Source organism: Oculina patagonica, chromosome 13, assembly GCF_052425735.1.
Source record: "Oculina patagonica isolate OP01 chromosome 13, crgOcupat, whole genome shotgun sequence".
NCBI lineage: Eukaryota > Metazoa > Cnidaria > Anthozoa > Scleractinia > Oculinidae > Oculina > Oculina patagonica.
In genome coordinates, this window is record NC_135770.1 from 37,554,020 (window position 1) to 37,575,632 (window position 21,613).

General features: G+C 39.1%; 4 protein-coding genes across 4 annotated transcripts; 2 read left to right on the plus strand and 2 right to left on the minus strand.

Annotated features, from left to right (window-relative positions):
* Positions 1 to 164: 164 nt before the first annotated feature.
* Positions 165 to 17,723, minus strand: LOC144634428 (transcriptional adapter 2-beta-like). The gene is made up of 20 exons (XM_078493379.1): positions 17,684 to 17,723; positions 17,494 to 17,588; positions 17,340 to 17,399; positions 12,298 to 12,392; positions 11,749 to 11,789; positions 11,255 to 11,305; positions 8,482 to 8,535; positions 7,879 to 7,982; positions 7,584 to 7,656; positions 5,044 to 5,107; positions 4,851 to 4,897; positions 4,120 to 4,150; positions 3,555 to 3,634; positions 3,172 to 3,243; positions 3,000 to 3,067; positions 2,493 to 2,542; positions 2,340 to 2,368; positions 2,100 to 2,182; positions 1,558 to 1,620; positions 165 to 974 (listed from the first exon to the last, which is right to left on the minus strand). Exons 1-20 carry the CDS (start codon positions 17,700 to 17,702, stop codon positions 852 to 854), a joined length of 1,302 nt encoding a protein of 433 aa, XP_078349505.1. The 5' UTR covers positions 17,703 to 17,723; the 3' UTR covers positions 165 to 851.
* LOC144635759 (uncharacterized) lies at positions 12,608 to 13,885 on the minus strand. The gene has a single exon (XM_078494841.1). It carries the CDS (start codon positions 13,883 to 13,885, stop codon positions 12,878 to 12,880), a length of 1,008 nt encoding a protein of 335 aa, XP_078350967.1. The 3' UTR covers positions 12,608 to 12,877.
* LOC144635709 (uncharacterized) lies at positions 14,275 to 16,093 on the plus strand. The gene has a single exon (XM_078494789.1). The coding sequence runs from the start codon at positions 14,290 to 14,292 to the stop codon at positions 16,012 to 16,014; it is 1,725 nt and encodes a 574-aa protein (XP_078350915.1). The 5' UTR covers positions 14,275 to 14,289; the 3' UTR covers positions 16,015 to 16,093.
* Positions 17,724 to 17,777: 54 nt separating the features above from the next.
* On the plus strand, positions 17,778 to 19,838 carry LOC144634430 (uncharacterized). Its single transcript, XM_078493381.1, has 2 exons — positions 17,778 to 17,812; positions 18,515 to 19,838. Exon 2 carries the CDS (start codon positions 18,536 to 18,538, stop codon positions 19,769 to 19,771), a length of 1,236 nt encoding a protein of 411 aa, XP_078349507.1. The 5' UTR covers positions 17,778 to 17,812; positions 18,515 to 18,535; the 3' UTR covers positions 19,772 to 19,838.
* Positions 19,839 to 21,613: the final 1,775 nt, after the last annotated feature.

Genomic DNA, 21,613 nt, shown 5'->3' on the forward strand with positions numbered 1-21,613 from the left:
CTTCCTTATGTTTTGAGCGCCGCATTGCGTAACTATCAAGCCAAAACAGCGGACTTTGTAGTATGTGATCGTTTCAGTATAATTTTGCCATCAGCTGCTGTATTACGAGGCTTGAGTTCTGTTCTGGGACCCTAATTAAAAAACCAAGTGGCAGATACACAGGCTAATGCATACTTTATTTTTATATGTCTTTTTGTAAAAATTCGTTCGTTATTTATGGAGTAAACTCGAATCTTTCAAGCCATTGAAACCATGCCTTATACTTTTTATAGCTGTTTTCGATAACTATCATTTTCCTTTGGTTGTGTTCTCTCAGCTCCATTATTCGTCCAAGAAGGCAGCGCACCAAGCTCTAATGAAACAGTAACAAGATGCTTTTTTTACAACCAAGAACAAAATCAATCGTGCGTGGCTCGCGCAAATTTTCTCGCGCTTGCAACCGAGCATGTTTTTACTCCGGATTCTGATTGGTTTATTTCGCCATTTCCCGCCGTGTAATTGGCTCTTTAGTTTCAGTTTTAAAATGGTCACTAGGAAACACTGTGTACACCTCCTTTACTAGAGCCTTGCACATCTTTGAGAAAAAATTGAAAGGTAATTTCAAAATTTAAAATTAAAGTTTATTTCTTGAATAACATCAGTTGTATCGAGAATAAACTCACAAGGAGGCGGTTGCAGTGATATGTCCCACTCACTGTATCTTTCGTGTAAGCTCTTCTATAAATAGTTTCTCATATTTATAATATTGACGTCAATATTTACACTTTTTCTAAATTACATTGAGATGTCACTTTATACAAAGTACTGAACGTAAACTGCGCCATAGCCGCAAGCAGCAAGAAACGCGGGCGTCACGAGGTAGCGACCCAGCCGCTCTCTTTAAGGAAATTCATGATGTGCTTTCTGTGTGTCTTGTCGAGGTTTGGCGGGTAGCGAGTTTTAACCTGTACGCCTTGCCGTCTAAGAAGATTGTCCTGTAAAAAGAAAAGAGAGAAAGACATGATTGATCCCAGTTAAGTTCCCAGGTATCCAACTCTCATTTTACCCGTAAGCGAGATACTCTGGAAAAGACGACACTCCACGACACTTTGTTAAAAGGGTGTGAGAGCTGAATCATGGATTGAAAATCGAACTGAAGCATCCCTCAGAACAAAAATGGCGGCAGTTATCGCGAAATCCTCGAGATGTTAAAAATTTTGCGCGCTTTTGTCGGCAAGTGGTCAAAAATTTGTTGTCTGGGTGCCTGTTGGTTTCACCAACATCACAGCTAGCACAGAAGATCTTACAAACAACACAAGACCGCAACGCACTGGAGGCAGATCCTACTTTGTGGTTTTGAAAAGTAGAAACTAATTTTACGTCTAAATTCTAACATTTTGACAAATTTAATCTTGCGTTCCGCCCAACTTAAAAAGAGACCAACATAACGTAATTTGTAATAGTGAGATACACTTCAGCCGGGGACTGGAGATAGTGGCTATAAGGCATCTTTTTACATTTAAAAGTGTTGTTTCTATACATTTATAGATTATTTGAAATTTGTATTAGCTTACTCACCTTTAGTATGATTGTTTTTATTGTGAGGTAAAATCCCGGTTTCATATGCATTGACGCACAGAGCTGTGGATGAAAAGAACACAATCACTCAACATTCATTTGTCTACAAATGTATCTTTAATGTGCTTATTAGAGCAGGCCTATCTCCCATTTACTTTCAAACTTACATGGCGTGTAAATAAATTGTATGTCTTTTTTTTTTTTCTAGTAATGTTTGTTCATTCCGCTTATAAGCCCCCCCCCGATATCCCCCCCCCCTTTAACCCCCCCCCCCCCTTGTTAATATGGTCGATTTTCTATACAAAGATCGATTTATCATGAGAAACCTGGGTGTGCCAGAGGTTTCCTTCGCTCGGTTTCCGGTCTCGATCAAATCGTCGGCCTACGGACTAGGACACTCGACCTCCGATCGATTCCAAAGTATTCCGCTGCGCGCGAGTACAAAAAACAAAACAACAAAACTCTGGAACCCAGGGTGTATTGTGAGAATCCATTTCAAAAGATAGTTTACAGGAAAATGCGAGCCACTGTTGCACACTAACCTGTCTCTCGACCGGCGAAAGCAGTTTGTATGTGGCACAATTCTTCATCTGATCTGCGAAACTTGGCGAGGAGAGTGCACCGTCTGCAATGACAAAATAAAAGTGTAAGCGAAGACAAGACCTACCCCGCGCGGGGGAGAGATAAGCGCCCCTCCCCCCCCCCCGGGGCCCCCCCCCAAAAATCCATCAATTTCGTAATTCACCCAAGAAAATAAAATTAAAGAAGCAATTAGAAGTTACCTTTTTCATCCTTTTCTTCTGATACGTTTCTGTGAAAGTTAAAGTTCGCCAAATTAGTAAGCATAAGAAAGGGATAAAATTTAAATTATCAGCCTGATACTTTTAAGTGAGTAGTGGCGATAAGTGAAGTTCGACGATAATAAAACTACTTACTCATTCTTTTTCCCCATCGATACATTTGTTCTTCTCGGTTGTGCACCACCCTATTGCAAAAATGAAATCGTATGCCAGTGTTTTGTATCAGTATGATCACAAACTCAACACTTCTTTATCAAACATGCGCATTTATAAATTTTGGTTTTAAAGTTGCCATTTCAGCCAATCAGGTACAAAACCAAATGCAATTTGGCTCACGTACCGGATCCAGACCTTCAGCTACATGTAAGTGGGGGCCCGATAATTAAGACCCTGGAATAAAGAGGGGCCCGTTCTCGAAAAAAAAAAAAAAAAAAAAAACAATTTCTCGGCCCTACGGGGCTCTATTTTGCCTAAAAATAAGGTGGGGACCGTTGCCCCTCCCCTAGATCCGACACTGTGTACGGCAAGTTGCATGTTTTTATACAGTCTTCTGAGAGTTTCATTTGCTATTTGCTGTCAATTAAGCGACTGGATCTGTGACTTCTTCCATTTGTAAACCTTTACCATCAAATTAGCACCTACCACCATTTTCCTTTTGTTTTCTTTTCGTCTTTCTCGACGCAGTCTTTGTTCATCGTACTCTTGACATTCTAAAAACGAGGCAAACTGGTTTAGCTAGTTCTTCAGGACGGAAGAGAAGATGAGTTATAATGAAAAACGTAAATGCGGGTGATTTCTAGTGACATTGAATTACCTGCTAATTTTGTAATTCCATTCTTTCTGTATCTTATTAGGTCCTTTATTCTCGCTCTGAGTTCCCTTTCTCCTGTGAGTGAATGAAAAAAAAAATCATTATTTAAGAGTTTAAAGAGTACAAACCCCACCCGACCTGTCCATACTCTCGACCCCCTTTTGGAAGAAGTTTGGATCTGCCAGCGTTCCATTTTGAAAGCCCCTCTATACCACCTGAGTTTGGGACAGTCATATTTTTTCTATCTTCTTTTTTTTTCATTTAATTTTTGCACCTGAATGGTTGCTTCAATCTCTGAGATGGTCGTATTATAAATAGCAATCGTCGCAACGTCGAATTCGCCGAAAATACACATAGAGAGCCTTATTTATACAATAATTACTCACTTAAATGACCATTCAAAAATTCTTCCCATTCACTGTGGCTCTTAAATCTTGCAAAGACTCTAGTGGCGTCCCGAAACTCCCTGCAAATGAAGAAAAGGATTCCTTCTTTGAATATTGCATTTCCATCAAGTTCAAACAACAATAAAAAAATCTGGTTTTACAATGTAACCCATCCCAGAGTACATCCCAACCCGATGACACTCGTGTGTTACAACGCAACCTTAGGGATACACATGCAGCAACCCTTTGTAACAACAAGTCCGGTTTGCTGTTCTGTACGTAATCACCTATTTCAAGGTAAATTCTGTGTCAAACGAATAGAACATCGGCAATAAAAGATGCAGCCAGAGGGGTGGATATTCTCATATTTCGTTATGGACGTGGCCTTTCATTGTGGTATTCCAAGATTGAATCTCTTTTTTCCGTGGAGGATATTCAATCGCCGAGGTTTGCCTAGGGTGCAGTTGAGGATTTTGTTTGCCTTTTGAACCCACAAAAATTCATGTCAGAGGGACTTCTTCTAGGACTCTGAAGAATTGTTAGTTGGTAGTGAAAATTAACCAACCTGTCTTCTTTACTGTACTTTCTACGGAGTGCTGAAAGAGGAAAACAGTGTTCAGTATCTTACTTACAATATTACCATGGTTGGTATAACTCAGAGATGATAGAATTCCAAGAGTTTTCCAGGGTACAAATAAAATATATCAAGACCCAAAAATTGGAGATTTTGTGGTGTAAATGTGACAAAAATTCTCGAGAAACTGATTTACCACGTATTTGTGGAAAAGGTTCTGATAACAATTTCATTTGCTTTTTTTCAAGTTTCAAAAGTAACGACACCCGAGAATAGCGATAAAATTTTACAGCAGTCATACCCCAAAAGTAATGGCCCAACGAAATATGGAAACAATAGGCATAACCAGATACCTTAATCCAGTACTTCTTGTTACAATTCGAAGTACAATACCCTTAAACAGCCCATTAACGGTACCAGTTTTAAGCCAGCGAAAAAAATTTTGATTCCCTAACGTAGCAGCCTTGCTAAATTCTAACGTTACGAAGGTCAGTGACTGCTCAAAGCCTCTCTTTTTTTCAACGCAAAACAATAAAAAACTGCAAGCAAAGCGAGGGGGATCGCGAAGAACGAAGGAGTGGGTGGAGGCCTGCCGTAATGCGCTGGTGTCCAGTTCTCTCGCGATTCTGCTTTCCGTGTTCAACGATCAAAGATATAAAGAAGAAAATAGAGGGCTGTAGGGATCAGTCTAGGTAGGTACACTATATATGAAAAGTGCTCACCTATTATTCTGTGTTTACTGGCAATAAGTCCATGTTGTCTTGCAATACTGTCAGAATCAACAAAACACAAGTGCTTAAACTGCTGTACAAAGTGTTCATTGTGCAATGTGTTATCACTTTTTTTTATATACATTTAAAAATTGACTGGCAAAAAATCATTGGACAAAGTGTTCATTTAAAAAAAATTACGTACTTTTTTCTATGTTGTCGCTCCTTGAGTCTTCTTAAATACATGTCTATAATTCCAAGTTTCAAATCTGCAAAGAATGAGGTAAGATGTTTATTGTTAATCTACAAATTAATCATATTAAAAAGACGCCTTTGTTAAACAAAGCAATGTTTAGATCGTTCTAAGGGTGTAGTATTTTCTGGAACTACACAACAATCACAAATTTAATAACCCCCACTAAAATGGAGATTTACACGTAACGCGATTACACGAACAAGTAGGCGGTCAATTTCTTTTACAGTGTAAAAAAAAAATACAAGAAAGGCAGAGATGAGCAACTAAGACGTTCTTAGCATAAACATTTTACACAGGAATTAATGCACCGTCTATTTTTTACCCACGTGAAAGTTGAGCAGAAAGTCTCAAGTGTGGTATAATTTGCATCAGAGTTCACTGTTCAAGAAATTCCCCGCAATTCTTCATCGTCAATAAAAAGAGTCACCAATATGGAAGGTCAATTTTTCATTTAAGAATTTAATGAAACTGCAAATAAAACTGCTGTTCAAGTTATCTTGCGAGAGAATTGAAGACAACAATTTTTTTTGAAAACTAAATCATTTATTCCACATGTGAAATCAGCACCTAAATGCAAACACTCAACACTTCACTCTACTGCAGCGAGGTAAACTTGTTGGGGGAAAAGAGTAAGCTTATTTTTCGTCCTCGGTGGTGGAAAAATCGTTTCCCGTGACTTGCCAACTAGCCCGCGACACAGACGTACTTCCGGCTATTAATTCGACGTGAAATAACAGAAATCCGTCTGTCTTCACAGGCTGCTTGGCAAAACAAAATTTCCCTGCAGTTTTCTTTGTTGACCGATGAATCAGTCAGTTATTTCGAGGTTTCATTAACGGCCCATCAAAAATCACGGTAACCGAAACCTCATCCCTAAATTCCACTCTGCAAAGATTCCCAGAAGAACAAATTTATTCTTTATTGTGGGGCGAAAGGGCAAACGTACGAATTCCGGGAAAATGAACCAAGCGAGTGCAGCGAAATAAAGTATATTGAGACATCCTTGGAGATTTAGGGGTAGTTAGTATAGGCGAAACGAAGTAAAATAAACACTAAAACCGGCACGACGAAAGTTTACAACAACGCTTTGCCGTTCCTGCAAACTTTTGCTGCTCGACTATCCACATTTTCAAGCACTGGCATAGTGTCATTTTTAGATATGTTGATTTGTGTCAATGGGTCACGTAGGAAAGATCCCCAACATTTTTGAGCAAAACCACGTGATCATAATCCAGTGTTTTGCCACGTCCATTTTGAATGTGTATCTGATTTTACTTGGTGGCTAATGGCTGAAGTTAAAGCAACTGGCATCTTTGTCCCTTGTGTTAAATACATAGTACTGTTAGCACTTCTGTCTTCGTCGTTAGTTCAAGTGGGCAATGGTCAATGCGATGATGCATACGGCTGCAGCTTCGGTGAAGTCTGCTGCGACTCTATGTGTGTTAAAGGATCTTCATGTGCCGGCCAATTCTGTGAATATTCCCCACAATGTTACAGTAAGAAGCTAATATGCTGTAACATGGTGTGTGTCAAACGATCAAATTGTCTCGGACAAGACTGTTCAGAGCATTCTGATTGCTCTATCGGTGAAAAATGTTGTAAGAAGAAATGCATCGCTGGCGATCATTGCAGCAAAGGATCCAAGTGTCCGGGTATGCCTTGTGTCTTTATTCTTGCTGTAGTCCTGCCATGCACAATCTTCGCCATTCTTGCTATTTGGTATTCTTGTCGGAAGAGCGCGAGAGAAACATCATACAGCGGAGATTCAGCAAGACCCACACGTCCTGTTGTACACAATTGGTTCGTACACATTCAGGCACCACTGCCTGACAATCCTGATACTAAGGAAGGAAGTGCACCACCTCCCCCTGACCATGCTGCACCACAGGGAAGATCAGGGGGAGTGTATACTCCTCAAGCCTCTTATGGTGCTGTTTAAAAACATCTCAGTGAAAACTTTGAATGTGTCAAATCTTCCATAAAGACATGCTCATATTACATCCTTCACTGATTGATACTTTTTATCATTATTTGCAAAAGCTTCATCACATCTCTTCTTTCATTATTAATTTTGAAAAATATAGCTGTTATTTTAATATCGCTTTACATAAACATGTAAGTGAAAGTGAGTTTAACATTCTTTGTAAATGAAGCTTGGATTGCTGGTAAAATAGCACAGAGAGGTTTGAAGTTTTTTTGGAGTTTAAACACCTGTAGGATGGGAATCATGTAAAATAAAGATTCCAAGAAGTCGAAGAATGGACCAAGCTTTGCTGAAAGCTGCTAAAAAACTCAGACCTGAAGGCTTTTAGCGCTTTGGAGACTTGCCACGCTTGAACACGCTAGTACAATGGCAAAGTACATTGAGCCTGCACGCCTGTATGGATACCGCTGACCGGAAGTACCAGCTCTCTTTGTTGTTAACTTTGTTAAATTGCATTAAACAGCATTAGCCTTTGTCTTTGAGTTTTTGTCTTTTATAATCTTACCTATTTCCACATCTTCGTCATCATAACTGAACTGTAAACCACTTACAAGAGTTTCAGCTTCATTATCATATTCCTACAAGAAAGCATTGTGGATTACCTTAAAGTAAATTACATACTAATGGGTGAAATAGGGGGGAGGAGCCTGGAGAAAAAAAATGGTTCCTCGCAATTTTCGAGCTTCCTCGTCCAGACTGGGGTGTAACTCTGAATCATCTTGTAGACATTAGAAATTTCTCTAAATTTTGAACTCTAAAATAGGTGTAGGTGAACTGATAGTGAACTGATGTGTGATCACCTTTTCAAAGTCATCTCTGAGCGGCATATATCCCAGCTCCTGTTGTTCAGTTACACTCATCTCAACAGGTTCAGGGGGGTGCAACAGTGTTGGAGATAATACTTCTATAAAAAAAAAAGGACACAGACAACCCTATTTTAACAGCAATTTTTCAAGAACTTATTGAACAGACAAAACACCATAGCATGTTACTAGTTTCCTGGCACTTTTTCATTTTTTTTCTTGAGATTGCTAAAGAGACTTTTTTTACTAATATGGTTGCCTCATCACTCTTAAATTCTATTATTTCAAATAGCTATAAATTGGGATGCCCACTTGCCTTGAGTTATGCCACTTTCATGGTTGATGGTCTCATTGATCAATTAGCTTTCAACCATTGTGCATGCAAAATTTCTCTCAATTATTGTAAAAATATTTTTATAATTTAGCAATGCCACATGTTAGAATCCTATGTCCTCCCCCGAACATTCCTTTCAATGTACTGGATTAATAAGGTCACGGTTCAAGCCCTTGTGGCTCAACTACCAGTGCCAGGCTAAACTCTAGTGCTCAGTGCAGGCCTGGTGGTGAATTATTAAAATTTATTTATTATTTTGGTCTTACCTTGATCAGCAGATGTATGATCAACTATCTTATTTTTAAATGGTTCCACAGTTGCTAAAATTAGAAAAATTACATAAAATTAATTCATATTAAATAAAAACTACCGTAAAGATCCATGTATAAGCCGCACCTTTTTCCTCTAAATTCAAGTCAAAAATCGGGGGTGCGGCTTATCTACGGAAACATCTCTGGTTGGAGTTCTCAAAGGCCTAATTAATATTCATAAAAAAACTTTTCATGACGTCACTAAATAAACATATAACAACCTGAAAACTTTGTTGTTGTCCACTGCCTTTTAGTTCCTCTGCAAAGCTGTTTTCAGTGAAGCCCGCCGGTCACTTCGAAGCATGTCTTTCCACCCCGTGCGACCAAGATAAACGCAAGTACTCACAAGGCAAATGGCCGACCGCTTCGCTTTTTTATTGACCTTCACAGCAAATACATCTGCTGGATTATTTTATCCTGTTGCTGGTAGCAGCAGGGCTCGAGACTAACGGTAGCCAACTAGCCAAAGGCTAGTAGAAATGCAGTTTTGGCTAGTAGGTTTTGGACTTCCACTAGCCAAAATGGCTAGTGAAAATTTCAGGCATTAGTGCAAAGAAACTGCATTTATTAAAATCGTATCTGAGAGAATAGATTTAGCAAGTAAACTGTTGATATAATAAAAGAATGTTAACATGCTGAAGTATCGAAAAGCGAACAAACTGCTGCAGTAACTTTTTTCAGTGAGGCCTTTTTGTGAGGAAAGCCGCGGGTAACAGGAAAAAATTGTTTCTGCTAAAATTATTGAAGCATAACTTCACCATAACATCAATTGGGGATCCAGGACTCACTGGTCACCAATGCGACTAACATTTCATCCTGGATGACCAAAAATTCTGGTTTATGCACCAAAATTGCCATTACATTTCTCTGAGTGTGTTGAGGATTGATAACAGTAACTTTTTCAGACATTTAGTCCTTTCAGAAGATCGTTGCTTCTAAAACATCAAATAGTGAAAAGAAGTTGATCCATTGTTTTCCTTTGATCTTCAAACATCCGAAAACTTGTCGTGTTAGGAATCGCCCTATAATGCATTGCAAACCCTTGAACATTGAGTACATCATGTATGCCAATTGATTGTGTCACGGTCACCATTCGTCAGGTTGACTCCTTCGACATTCCTTATGGTTCCTAACATTTGCCACAAAGTTAGTAGCCACAAAATCTTTAATTAGGTATTTGTTTTAAACCTTGTGATAAGATTGTTTTGTTTTTCTTTTTGAGTGCATTAAATTCCTACAAATGATTTTAAACACTTTTGATCTAGTCCAAATTTGATTTTACAATCTGACAACTAAAAAATTGCATTTGGCGACTGTTTTTTACCATTAAGTCGCCAAATGACGACAGACGGATTTCTTTCTATGACTTCTGGTATATGACGCGTACGTGATTGGAAAGCAACACAAGTTAGTATTTGACACAACGCGTATGTTATGGATATCCGGAAGTATTTTTCTGCAAGTGGAAGCAGAAAGAGCAAGGAAAGCAAACAAAAAAAAAAACAAGAAAAATAATCCAGAAAAAGATGAATACCTGATGAAGTTGTGTGTAGATGTCTAGATGGTTTGAGATTTTTTTGCAAAATTTAAATGTTAAAATATGTTCCCTTTCACCCCCCCCCCCCCCCCCCATGGTAAGAAAAAAACAACTTGAAAATTCTGGCTAGTAGAAAATCAGTTTTGGCTAGTGGAATCAAAGCTGTTACTAGCCACTTGGCTAGTTAGCAAAAAAGTTAGTCTCGAGCCCTGAGCAGTTTTCAAGAATCTTGAAAACGTGGTTTCTTTTGAAGAAAGTGCCGCCATGTTTGTTTTTAATGCCCAGACTCCTCTCTACATTTCAAACCTACATTTTTAATGCCCAGACTCCTCTCTACATTTCTAAGCATTCATCATTCGCGTACAATTCGAACGAATTACAAGTGTTTCAGGAGTGTTTAGAAGTGATAATCCGAAAAAAAATGATATCAAGAGAGCATCCAAGTTTAAGATATTGTGAACTCAAACTAAAACGGAGGTGTAACAAGTGAAATTTCGCTTTCGTAAGACTTAATTTATATCAAACATTGCAACAACCGCCGTGTCAGTACGGTGTTTTGAAACCGTGCTTGTTTGCCCTTGTTTGTTTTTAACCAATAGAACTTCACTTGAACTTCAAACTTTATTGTCTGTATGTTTTTTTTTTTTCAAAATTTGAGCTTCCAAATCGGGGGTGCGGCTTATCTACGGGTGCGGCTTATACATGGAACTTTACGGTAAATAATAAGCCCTAAAGGACACAGCCCTCTAAAAGAAGTTGTAAAATTCATGAACTATTCATGAGGGTGCAAAACAATCCCAGCACAGTATTCAGATCACATGTACACAACTGTAAACCCCAATACAAAACAAACAATAGAATTAACTTTTGATACAAACTCCTGCTCAGCTAATTAATATTCATTAACTTTTGATACAGATCTCTACCGACTCGCATAAAAATACTTTGCATTCAATTTAATAATTTCATTTCACAAGTAGAATAAAATAATCGCGTCCGATCTGTATCCATGGCCGTTTACAACAGCTCGCCTATTGGCTCGCTATTGTCAACGCCCATACAGATCTCCCGCTCATATTTTATCTATTACTTAAAATACTAAGCAATCCATTAGATAGTGACACTGATTTATCACCAAATTCTCCTAGCTAAAATTAAAAGAACTGTATGGTAGCCAGTTGGGAGGATTACCTTGACCAACAGTGCCTGAGATGAAATGATCAGCATAGTGTTCACTGGTCTCTGTTGATGAAGAGAAGTTTTATCAGAATTGATTTCTAATAGCTACTCGTAACCGTAAGGAAAATACTTCACAATTAATAAATTAGTAATTCTTACTATAAATTTTGTCAAGTTCAATCAAACTAAATCACACATGATTAAAAACAAGTCATTATTGCACCCCTTCTTCTTCTTCACTGTCCCCAAATCAAAGTTACTGAAAATGGGTAATATTTAGCAATAAGAATAAAGTTAAAAAGGGCATTTGTAATAGAGGATTTAGGAGAAACTAAGATGATTTACTGTATGTCCGAAATTAGCAGCCATGTATGTGAACTTTACTAAAACTTGTTTTTGCATGAAAGATTTTGCACATGGCATCATTTTCAAACACCAGCACAAGAACACTTGCCAAATTGACAAAATGAAGATTAAGACAAATCATTAAGTTAAATGTGACCAACCTTTGCCAGTTTTAGTGCCAATGTGATCAGCAACATCATCCCTGAAAAAAAAGTAAAAATAAAATAAATAACAACAAGTTTTAATTGACATAAAAGGTGCAGAAACAACACCACAAACCTACTACAAAACCCATACATTATAAGTTACACCTTTTCGCTCATAATTTGGGTTCAAAATCCAGGGGTGTTTCTTATCTACCCTGGTTGAAATTTAACACAGGATCCTGTAGGATTGTGCAGAATCTTATAGGATCTTGAATAGATCGGTGATTAATTTTTGATCTACTCAAGCAAGTTAACACCAATTCTGAATTGGCTACAAAACTCCACTCCTCTGAACAAGAGGTTCCCACAGAAACTGCCCTTGTCCGTTAATATTTTGGTTAATCCTTCCTTGTTCCTTGTCACTACGTCACTTGCTGTAGTTACAAAAAAAATTGAAATAAGAGGGGAAACGTTTTGATATTTCCAACTATTTACGGAATTCTGACTCAAAACTAGAGTCACATAAATGTATTAGTCTCCTAAATTAACAGCTACATTACATACCAGTTTCCAAAGCCATGTTGTTCTATAGCATCTAAGAGTAACGCCTCTTCCTCTGACGACCAGTCCTTTGTAAACAGTGGAAATGTCCCACCATCCTATAGATATAAATAGTGTTACTTAAATATGCTGTAACTATTCAATTAGTGCATAAGATGCTCCTTCAGTTTTGGAAGCTGGAAACATGATTCTTTAATATTTTTGAGTTATTTCCAATTTTGTAATATTTCAAGACCCCAGTTTATATGGGATGTCAATTTCAGAACAAATCTTCCGAAAGCGGTACGTTTTATTGCATGTTTTATGGTTATAAGTAATTTCTTGGATATAGATTTTGTTATGAAATTTAGCGATATAAAATCACGACGTTTCGACCTCTCCGAGGTCATTTTCAAGTGCGAATAAAAATATAAAATTAGCATAAATATATTAAAATAGTAAAATAGGCAAAATTGTCACGAACGCTGAAATGCGATAAAATATGTAAAAATAAGTGACAAAATATTAATGAAGTTAAAAGGGTTAAAAAAAAACTTAAAAATACAGAAACGATAAGAGTAATTAAAAAAAAGAAAAAACCGACCTAAACAAATAGTTTTGCGCAGATGGAATCGCATTGTTTGTTCAGAGTTGGTTTCAGTTCTTTGATAAAAAACATTTCATAAATAAGGCAGTCAAACTTGCTCTGACACTTCTTCAAAATTCTAAAAAACTGCGCAATGTCATCTGGGGCCATATCGTGTTGTTCCTTGAGGTGATTACCAATGGCCGATCCCTTGTGTTCTTCAATTCGTTGGTGAAGATGTCGGCACGTGTATCCGACATACCCTGCATCACACAGGTTACACTGAAAATTATACACAACGCATTGTTGATTCACAAGGGGTGGCTTGTCTTCCCTCACTTTGATTTCATCCTTGATTTTCCGACTCGTGTACACGGGGCTGATGTCTACCTTGATCTTCCGGCTGAGGTCTCCAAGTTGTCTGCGGACCGAATTTGCAGATTTCTGGTCTTTGAAAGGCAGCACGATTCTGATTGGGTCTTGCTTCTCAAGATCGTTTTGTTGGGTAGGTGCACCCTCGGACACTTTAGACTCAATAAATTGACGGATGGTAGACTGTACAAGTTCTTCTGGGTAGCACAGACGGGAAAAGGTCACTTTGAGGCGTTCACACTCTTGATGAAACAATTTCCACGAAGAAGAAAGCTTGAATGCACGGTTGAGCATGGTGTTCAATAGTGATCGCTTATATCTTACATCCACATGGCTATGATAGTGTAACAATAGCCCAGTGTCCGTAGGCTTTCGGTACACCTTCGTGTCTAAATGGCATCCATTCCTGATGATATCCATTCCCAAGAAGGGGAGTCTGCCATTTTCTTCAAGCTCCATTGTGAAGTTGATAGAAGGATGACTGTTGTTTAATGTAATTAAGAACTCAGAGGCTGTTTCTACATCAGGCATTGCGCTAAGCGTATCATCGACATAGCGTTTGTAGAAGGCAGGCATCTCGTTTCTGGTTTCTAATTGTTTCTCGATGTTGCACATGAATGTGTTAGCCATGAGAGGTCCCAGTGGCGAACCCATAGCAACACCAGGAAATCAAGGAAGAATGCTCGCCGCTTCGCTTCATCTGCATTCTGAAAACGATCGTCACCCTTCGCAACGAGCAATACCAACACCTAATGAGTGGTCATACCAAAAAGATCTCAAGACTTCTGGCCGCCGATACGAACATCGATGAGCACATCAAGAACATACATGTATCCTCGTACAGGCTCTCGTTTTTCCAAAAGCTGGTATTGTGTCGAGGGCTTAACTTTTCTCTCCCACAACGAATATCACCGAGAGAAATCCTAGCAGCCTTTGAAAAGGCATATTGGAAACTAGAACCGAAGCTTAGCAGCGACGATAAAGAATTAGCAGCGGCAACATTACGATCGATTGCCCTTAATTACAGCGAACGCAAAGGTCCAGCACAACCTAAAGCAATGCTGCGAGCAATAGGCCAGCTTAAGAAGAGAGATGACATCGTTGTTACCAAGCCTGATAAAGGCTCAGGAGTAGTCGTGATGGACAAAACTGACTATGTGCGTCTGTTGAAGGAGTCATCCATTAATGACGAGACAAAGTTCACGCCCGTAGGCCTTGAGAGACCAAGAACACGAGGAAGACCTCCAAAGCATTTCCATCCATTGCTTCAGAAAGAGAAAGAGTTATCCTCGGTGGTACAAAGAATCTTGCCCAAAGCTATTGCTGATTCAGTAATCCAGAAAGGCTCGAGACTTGCCCATCTTTATGGTTTGCCAAAAACCCACAAGAAGAAGCTAGCCATGCGTCCGATACTGTCGGCTACTGGAACATACAATTACAAGCTTGCAAAGTGGCTGGATGAAAAGTTGAAACCCTTGTCCGTCAACGACCACACCGTCAGTGACATTTTCCAATTCACCAATGAACTCCATGGGATGGAAATCAACGACCATGACATCTTAGTGTCATATGACGTATCTTCACTTTTCACCAACGTACCTGTAGATGAAACCATTGAAAACATCGCAGAAAGAGCCTTTGAAAACGACTGGTTTAACAAAGAACACAATCTTAACATCACGAAGTCGGATCTGATTGAGTTGTTACGAGTTGCGACGAAAAATCAGCTTTTTCAGTTCGAAGGAAGCCTTTTCGAACAGGTGGACGGTGTTGCTATGGGTTCGCCACTGGGACCTCTCATGGCTAACACATTCATGTGCAACATCGAGAAACAATTAGAAACCAGAAACGAGATGCCTGCCTTCTACAAACGCTATGTCGATGATACGCTTAGCGCAATGCCTGATGTAGAAACAGCCTCTGAGTTCTTAATTACATTAAACAACAGTCATCCTTCTATCAACTTCACAATGGAGCTTGAAGAAAATGGCAGACTCCCCTTCTTGGGAATGGATATCATCAGGAATGGATGCCATTTAGACACGAAGGTGTACCGAAAGCCTACGGACACTGGGCTATTGTTACACTATCATAGCCATGTGGATGTAAGATATAAACGATCACTATTGAACACCATGCTCAACCGTGCATTCAAGCTTTCTTCTTCGTGGAAATTGTTTCATCAAGAGTGTGAACGCCTCAAAGTGACCTTTTCCCGTCTGTGCTACCCAGAAGAACTTGTACAGTCTACCATCCGTCAATTTATTGAGTCTAAAGTGTCCGAGGGTGCACCTACCCAACAAAACGATCTTGAGAAGCAAGACCCAATCAGAATCGTGCTGCCTTTCAAAGACCAGAAATCTGCAAATTCGGTCCGCAGACAACTTGGAGACCTCAGCCGGAAGATCAAGGTAGACATCAGCCCCGTGTACACGAGTCGGAAAATCAAGGATGAAATCAAAGTGAGGGAAGACAAGCCACCCCTTGTGAATCAACAATGCGTTGTGTATAATTTTCAGTGTAACCTGTGTGATGCAGGGTATGTCGGATACACGTGCCGACATCTTCACCAACGAATTGAAGAACACAAGGGATCGGCCATTGGTAATCACCTCAAGGAACAACACGATATGGCCCCAGATGACATTGCGCAGTTTTTTAGAATTTTGAAGAAGTGTCAGAGCAAGTTTGACTGCCTTATTTATGAAATGTTTTTTATCAAAGAACTGAAACCAACTCTGAACAAACAATGCGATTCCATCTGCGCAAAACTATTTGTTTAGGTCGGTTTTTTCTTTTTTTTAATTACTCTTATCGTTTCTGTATTTTTAAGTTTTTTTTAACCCTTTTAACTTCATTAATATTTTGTCACTTATTTTTACATATTTTATCGCATTTCAGCGTTCGTGACAATTTTGCCTATTTTACTATTTTAATATATTTATGCTAATTTTATATGTTTTATGGTTATTCAAACAAAACCTTTCACTTTCTACATCTATATTTACATCAACATTTTATTAGGTCAGTAAAAAATCTTAAGGTATCACACCAACCATTAAAAACTAAAATAGAAATCTTAAAACTTACACTAGAATGTTAAAAATGTTAAAAACTAAATAAAAAATAAAACTGAAACAATAAAATACTAAAAAACTATTTACTAACTTAGATTTAAAACTCTTTACAAACATTGTATTTACAATATCCACTGGGAAGAAGTTCCATTCACTGATTGTTTGTGGGAAAAAGAAAACTTTCAATGTACTAACATTGCTTAAATCCATTTCTGATAAAATACTGGCAAAAAAGCATTGATCTCTCCCCAAAATCGTACTTTTGTACGTAAAAACACCTTTTCACTATATATTTTCTACTAGCGACTTGCAATGTTTGCCCCCTGGCCATCCCAAATTCCTTTTCGCATAACACAGGATCCTGGCAACTCATGCATTAATGGATCAACCGAGTTATATTCTTGTTATTCATAAGGCGGGGCTTTAAGTTAGACTAGCACTAAACCCAAGGCTTATAAGCTGCATCTTACACAAGCTGCAGCTTGTGCAAGACATGCAAGCTTTTAGCCTGGTGGGAGTCCAGGAGTCCTATGGAAAATTAATATGAATAACTGTATAAAGAGTTTTTTTTAGCAAATTTGGAAATCTTTAGATACCTTTGCACTCATACACATGTAAGTGCAGAAAAACACTTTGCATGCTCCTCAAACTCTCCTATGGGGACAAAGTCAGGCCTTATAAAAATTTTGGACTCCCACTTTTTAAATCTTGACTAAAAGCCTGAAGACATGAACAGTGATTTTGTACCTTTTATACGGTGAGGTCACGGCTTACAAAAGCCGCACCTTGAAATCTCTCATATAAATGGCCCTATTGTGAATCACAACTTTTAAGGGGTAAAAATGCTCTTGAACTGTCATTTAAACTTATTAAGAACTTGTTTGTTTTAGTTAACTTTGACCACCCAGTTTTAAGCTTCTTAAAGTTTTGTGTTAAAATAGTCTTACCTTTTCTAAATATGAACAGTGAGGAATAAGGCGATCGATTATAATAATAAAAGAATTGTGTCTTATTGTGATCACGTGACCTACCATAAGTTGATAGTCGTGGCCTCTTTTGTGTTTACCCATTTCTGCACCACAAGCAAAACACTACAACAAAATCACAAGTGAGGAAAGTCACAAAACCGCAAAAAAAAAACAAGTGAAAACATAAACGAGTCAATAACAAGCGTCCCGTCCTTACTTGAAGACACAAATCGAAATCAGTGCATTCTGCACATTTCACTCGAAGTGACGTGCAATCTGCTTGGCAGTAGTTGCAGTGGTACTCTTCTACGCCTTAAAAATCAAGAGAAAAGTATAATCTTATCAAAATAACGCCAGAAATTACAAGATTTTGTCATGAAATGGAGCGGTCAAAGTAATGTTATTACCGTTCCCGGCGGCCGCCATTTTGACCACGAAGGACAAAGCGCCAAGATGATATCCCATGATGCCTTGCACAACTCCAACCTTTCTCGACTAAGCGTCACGCGAAGTAAAAGTAAAGGCGAAAGAAAGAGGTAAAGATCACATTTTTATACCGAGAACACTCCCTTTTTAGCTCGCAGAACATTGTGAAGAAAGCCTTTAAGCATGGCCCGAGTGGGCGACCCGCAAGAGGGAAATCAAGAGGCTGCATTGCCCCGTTGATAAAGTCGGAGAGATTAAAGAGGGCAGCAAAGGGTGGGTCGTGATCCCGTTCCACGCACAAATTTTATCTAAATCTGCTAAATTCACGTGTCACGTTAACTTGAAACAGCAGAATTCACGAATCACATTTCTTTTCTAGCTATTTTCACGCATCATGGTCTAATTTTTGCCCTATTTTCACGCGTCACGGTCTCTTTTTCGCCCTTTTCACGTGTCACGCGTAAACCCTTTGCTACCCTCATTTAATAAAATTGCCGGTGTCTGACTGCAGACTGCAGACAGCAAGCCGAGACTAGAAAGACAGACAGCCGTAGATTTCGGGGACCAGTTCCCAGCGAGCGGATCTGTTTGTTTTCAAAGGACTCTACTCACAGGGTAAGGGACTAGATGCCAAAACTTTGTCCTTGTGGGGTTAATACATTCATCATAGACGTTCAAAATTTCTTGACTAGCCAGGGGGATTTGTATTTTGATTTCCCCAAGAGGTGTGGGGATATTGTAAGTTCAGTCTCATCAGTTTTCATCCGGGTTGATCGATGGATTGACGAAGTTACATTCTTATTATTCATCAGCTTGTATACCCGATCTTCAAGATGACTACATTGTTTGACTACCTTACACGTGATGGCAGGAATGTTTCCACCCTGCGTGTGGGATCCCCCAGTGAAGACCTGTTAATTAAGTGTGGTGAGCTAATCCACAAGGCAACACTGGCACTTCACACTCCAGAAAATTATGCCAATATATGTCAGTATGGACCAGCTAGTGGTAGTTTAACAGTCAGGAGTGAGCTAGCCAAGTTCCTTACTGAGCAGTATGGCAATACTGTGGACTGTGACGACATTTGGATCACTGCTGGTGCATCACAAGGCCTTGCATGCATAATTAGTCTCCTTTTCCAGCCTGGAAATGTGGCCTTTGTTGAAGAACCCACATATTTTATCGGTCTAACGGCTTTGAGAGAGGACTATGGAATGAACGTGATCGGGGTTCCAGTAGATCAAGATGGAATCATTGTCGATGAGCTTGAGATAATGATGGAAAAACATCTGCAGACACCACCACTGGTCACAACTGACAAAAACCCATTTGCTGCTATGTTATACTGTATCCCTACATTTAACAATCCAACTGGCTCGGTTCTTTCAACAGAAAGGTGCAAACAGCTCATTAAACTGCTCCGAAAGTATAATGTGCTGGCACTTTGTGATGATGTCTACAACTTGTTGTCTTACAAGGGTGACAGGCCCCCATTTAAAATGCCACCAAGGCTCTTTTCATTTGATAACAAGACTGACCCTGATTACAAAGGAAATGTGATCTCAAATGGATCATTTTCCAAAGTACTGGGGCCTGGTTTGCGTCTTGGCTGGATGGAAGTACCTGAACGTGTGCGAAAGATTTTGCATACAACTGGCTTTGCGCGGAGTGGAGGATGTTTCAATCACTACACCTCTTGTATTGTTACCACTGCAATTCAAATGGGTTTGGTAAAGGAGCACCTGGCTTATGCGCGAGAGGTTTATTATTCCCGTCTAAATTCACTCTGTAGTGCCTTGGATAAGTACATGCCTTGTCCAGTTCAATACACAAAACCCCAAGGAGGCTATTTTGTGTGGGTGGTTCTTCCCTCTGAGGTGGACTGTGACAAACTTTATGACATATGTTTAAATAAATATAGTGTTGACTTTAACAAGGGCTCAGGTTTTTCTTCTAAAGGGCAGTATAAAAATTGCATGAGACTCAGTTTTGCATTCCATGATGGTCCTACAATTGAGCACTGTGTGAAGCAAATAGCTATAGCAATCAAAGAGATTCTTACTAAGTGAGAAATTAATAAATACTTCAAAGATCAGCATGAAGTACTTTTTTAATAATGAAGTTAGGTTGACATGATCACTGTTCCTTTTTTTGTCATAACCTTCTTGCTTAAACTTTGTTATACGAATATGTAAAGAGACAATAAAAATTGACTGTTTCTTAGAGTTAAGGAATGGGCACAACCCAGGGCTTCATGAACAGAGTTCATCATGTATATAAATTATATATTACATCTTTTGTTGAGACTGGAGTTTCAAAAATTATATTGACGTTATATTTTGATGTCAAATAAGATATTGAGATCGGGTGGTTGAGTATATTTTTTAACATTGTATTTTATAAATTGGATATTATGCTAACATGTTCTTCTCTGCGATGTTTGCTGATATCAGTATTTAGGTTTGAAAAGAACAAAATTGGGGTAAAGTATGGGCCAAATGAGTGGGGGATCATTTTTATGTATAGATTTGATACATGCCCTTTTGGGGGGAGGAAGTCTTACATTGTAATAGAAAGGGGGGTTATTTCAAACCAATATGTGGATATCAGTTAGGTTACTTATAAAAGAAATAAAGTGGACTCTTTCAGTGTAAGTGCTGTTTAGTAATGCATTTTCTAAAATAGCAACAAGATTAAATGCCAGTAGCCTGCGAATACAGCCGCCTTTCTGTGCTCTGACCAGCTTGTTGGAGACTTTATAATCATCATTATTATTATAGTCTGTCAAGCCAAGTGACCCATTCCGCCCAAGCTTATCCTGGTTTCTGTAGGATTATTTCTACCTCCTGAGGGGAGGGTTACCCCCAAGTATTGGTTTGCTGGTTCCCTTTTAATACACCTGGGTGGAGAGAGCCAGCACTATGCGCACGAGGATAAGTGTCTTTCTCAAGAACACATCACAATGACCCTGGCCAGGGCTTGAATCCATACCACTTGATCTGTGGTCCAGCATGCAAACCATTACTGATTAGGCCACGGTGTCTGCCTCGCAGTCAGTGTAGAGCATGGGAGGGGAGCAGGGATGGCGCAGTGGTGGGAGCGCTCACCTCCCACGAATGTGGATCGGGTTTGATTCCGGCCAGGTGCCATATGTGTGGGTTGAGTTTGTTGTTGGTTCTCGTCCTTGCTCCAAGGGTTTTTCTCTGGTTTTCCCCCCTCCACAAAAACCAACACTTCTTCAGGAATACACGGCCCCACAAGCATATAGCTTTAATCCTTACCGTGTCTAAATAAAGATAATTTATTTTTTATTTTATTTTTTATAGAGAAGGGTTTGTTTTTCTCTTGATCAGTGATGTGAAATGGCATCCATTACTGAATGTGTGGAGAATGTAGCCTTGGTTTTGGCAAGAAGTCAACACCAATGCTGATGGTAAAGTTTTGCCCAAATCCTATTCCCCCAGCCCATAATAATTATTGTTTTCCCGTTTTTTGTATTCTAGTCTGAGTTTTACAGTTTATAAGTTTGTGAGTTCCAGTCCCAGTGACCCAAATCCCATTTACCCAGTGAAAATTTGCCCAAATCCCAGTTACAATTTTACCCCTTCAGGCCCCTTGAACAAGATAACTGTAAAGCACTTACAGTCCCCTGATTGCAAAAATTCCTGTAGGCACGATTAAAAAAAAAACAGGCATCCTTTTATTTTACTATTGTGACGTCATTGTTCAAAGACAAGTCATTCGATGCCAGATGAATTTATAATGCATTCTGAAAACTCACACGTGTACGCATAGCGGACCTATCTATGAGACTCGATCCCACAATGCCATGCTAATGCTAGCCTGTTTCAGGCTCTCGGCCCGCGTTTTTCGCTTTCCCCTTCAACTACCGAGAGCCTGGAACAGGCTAT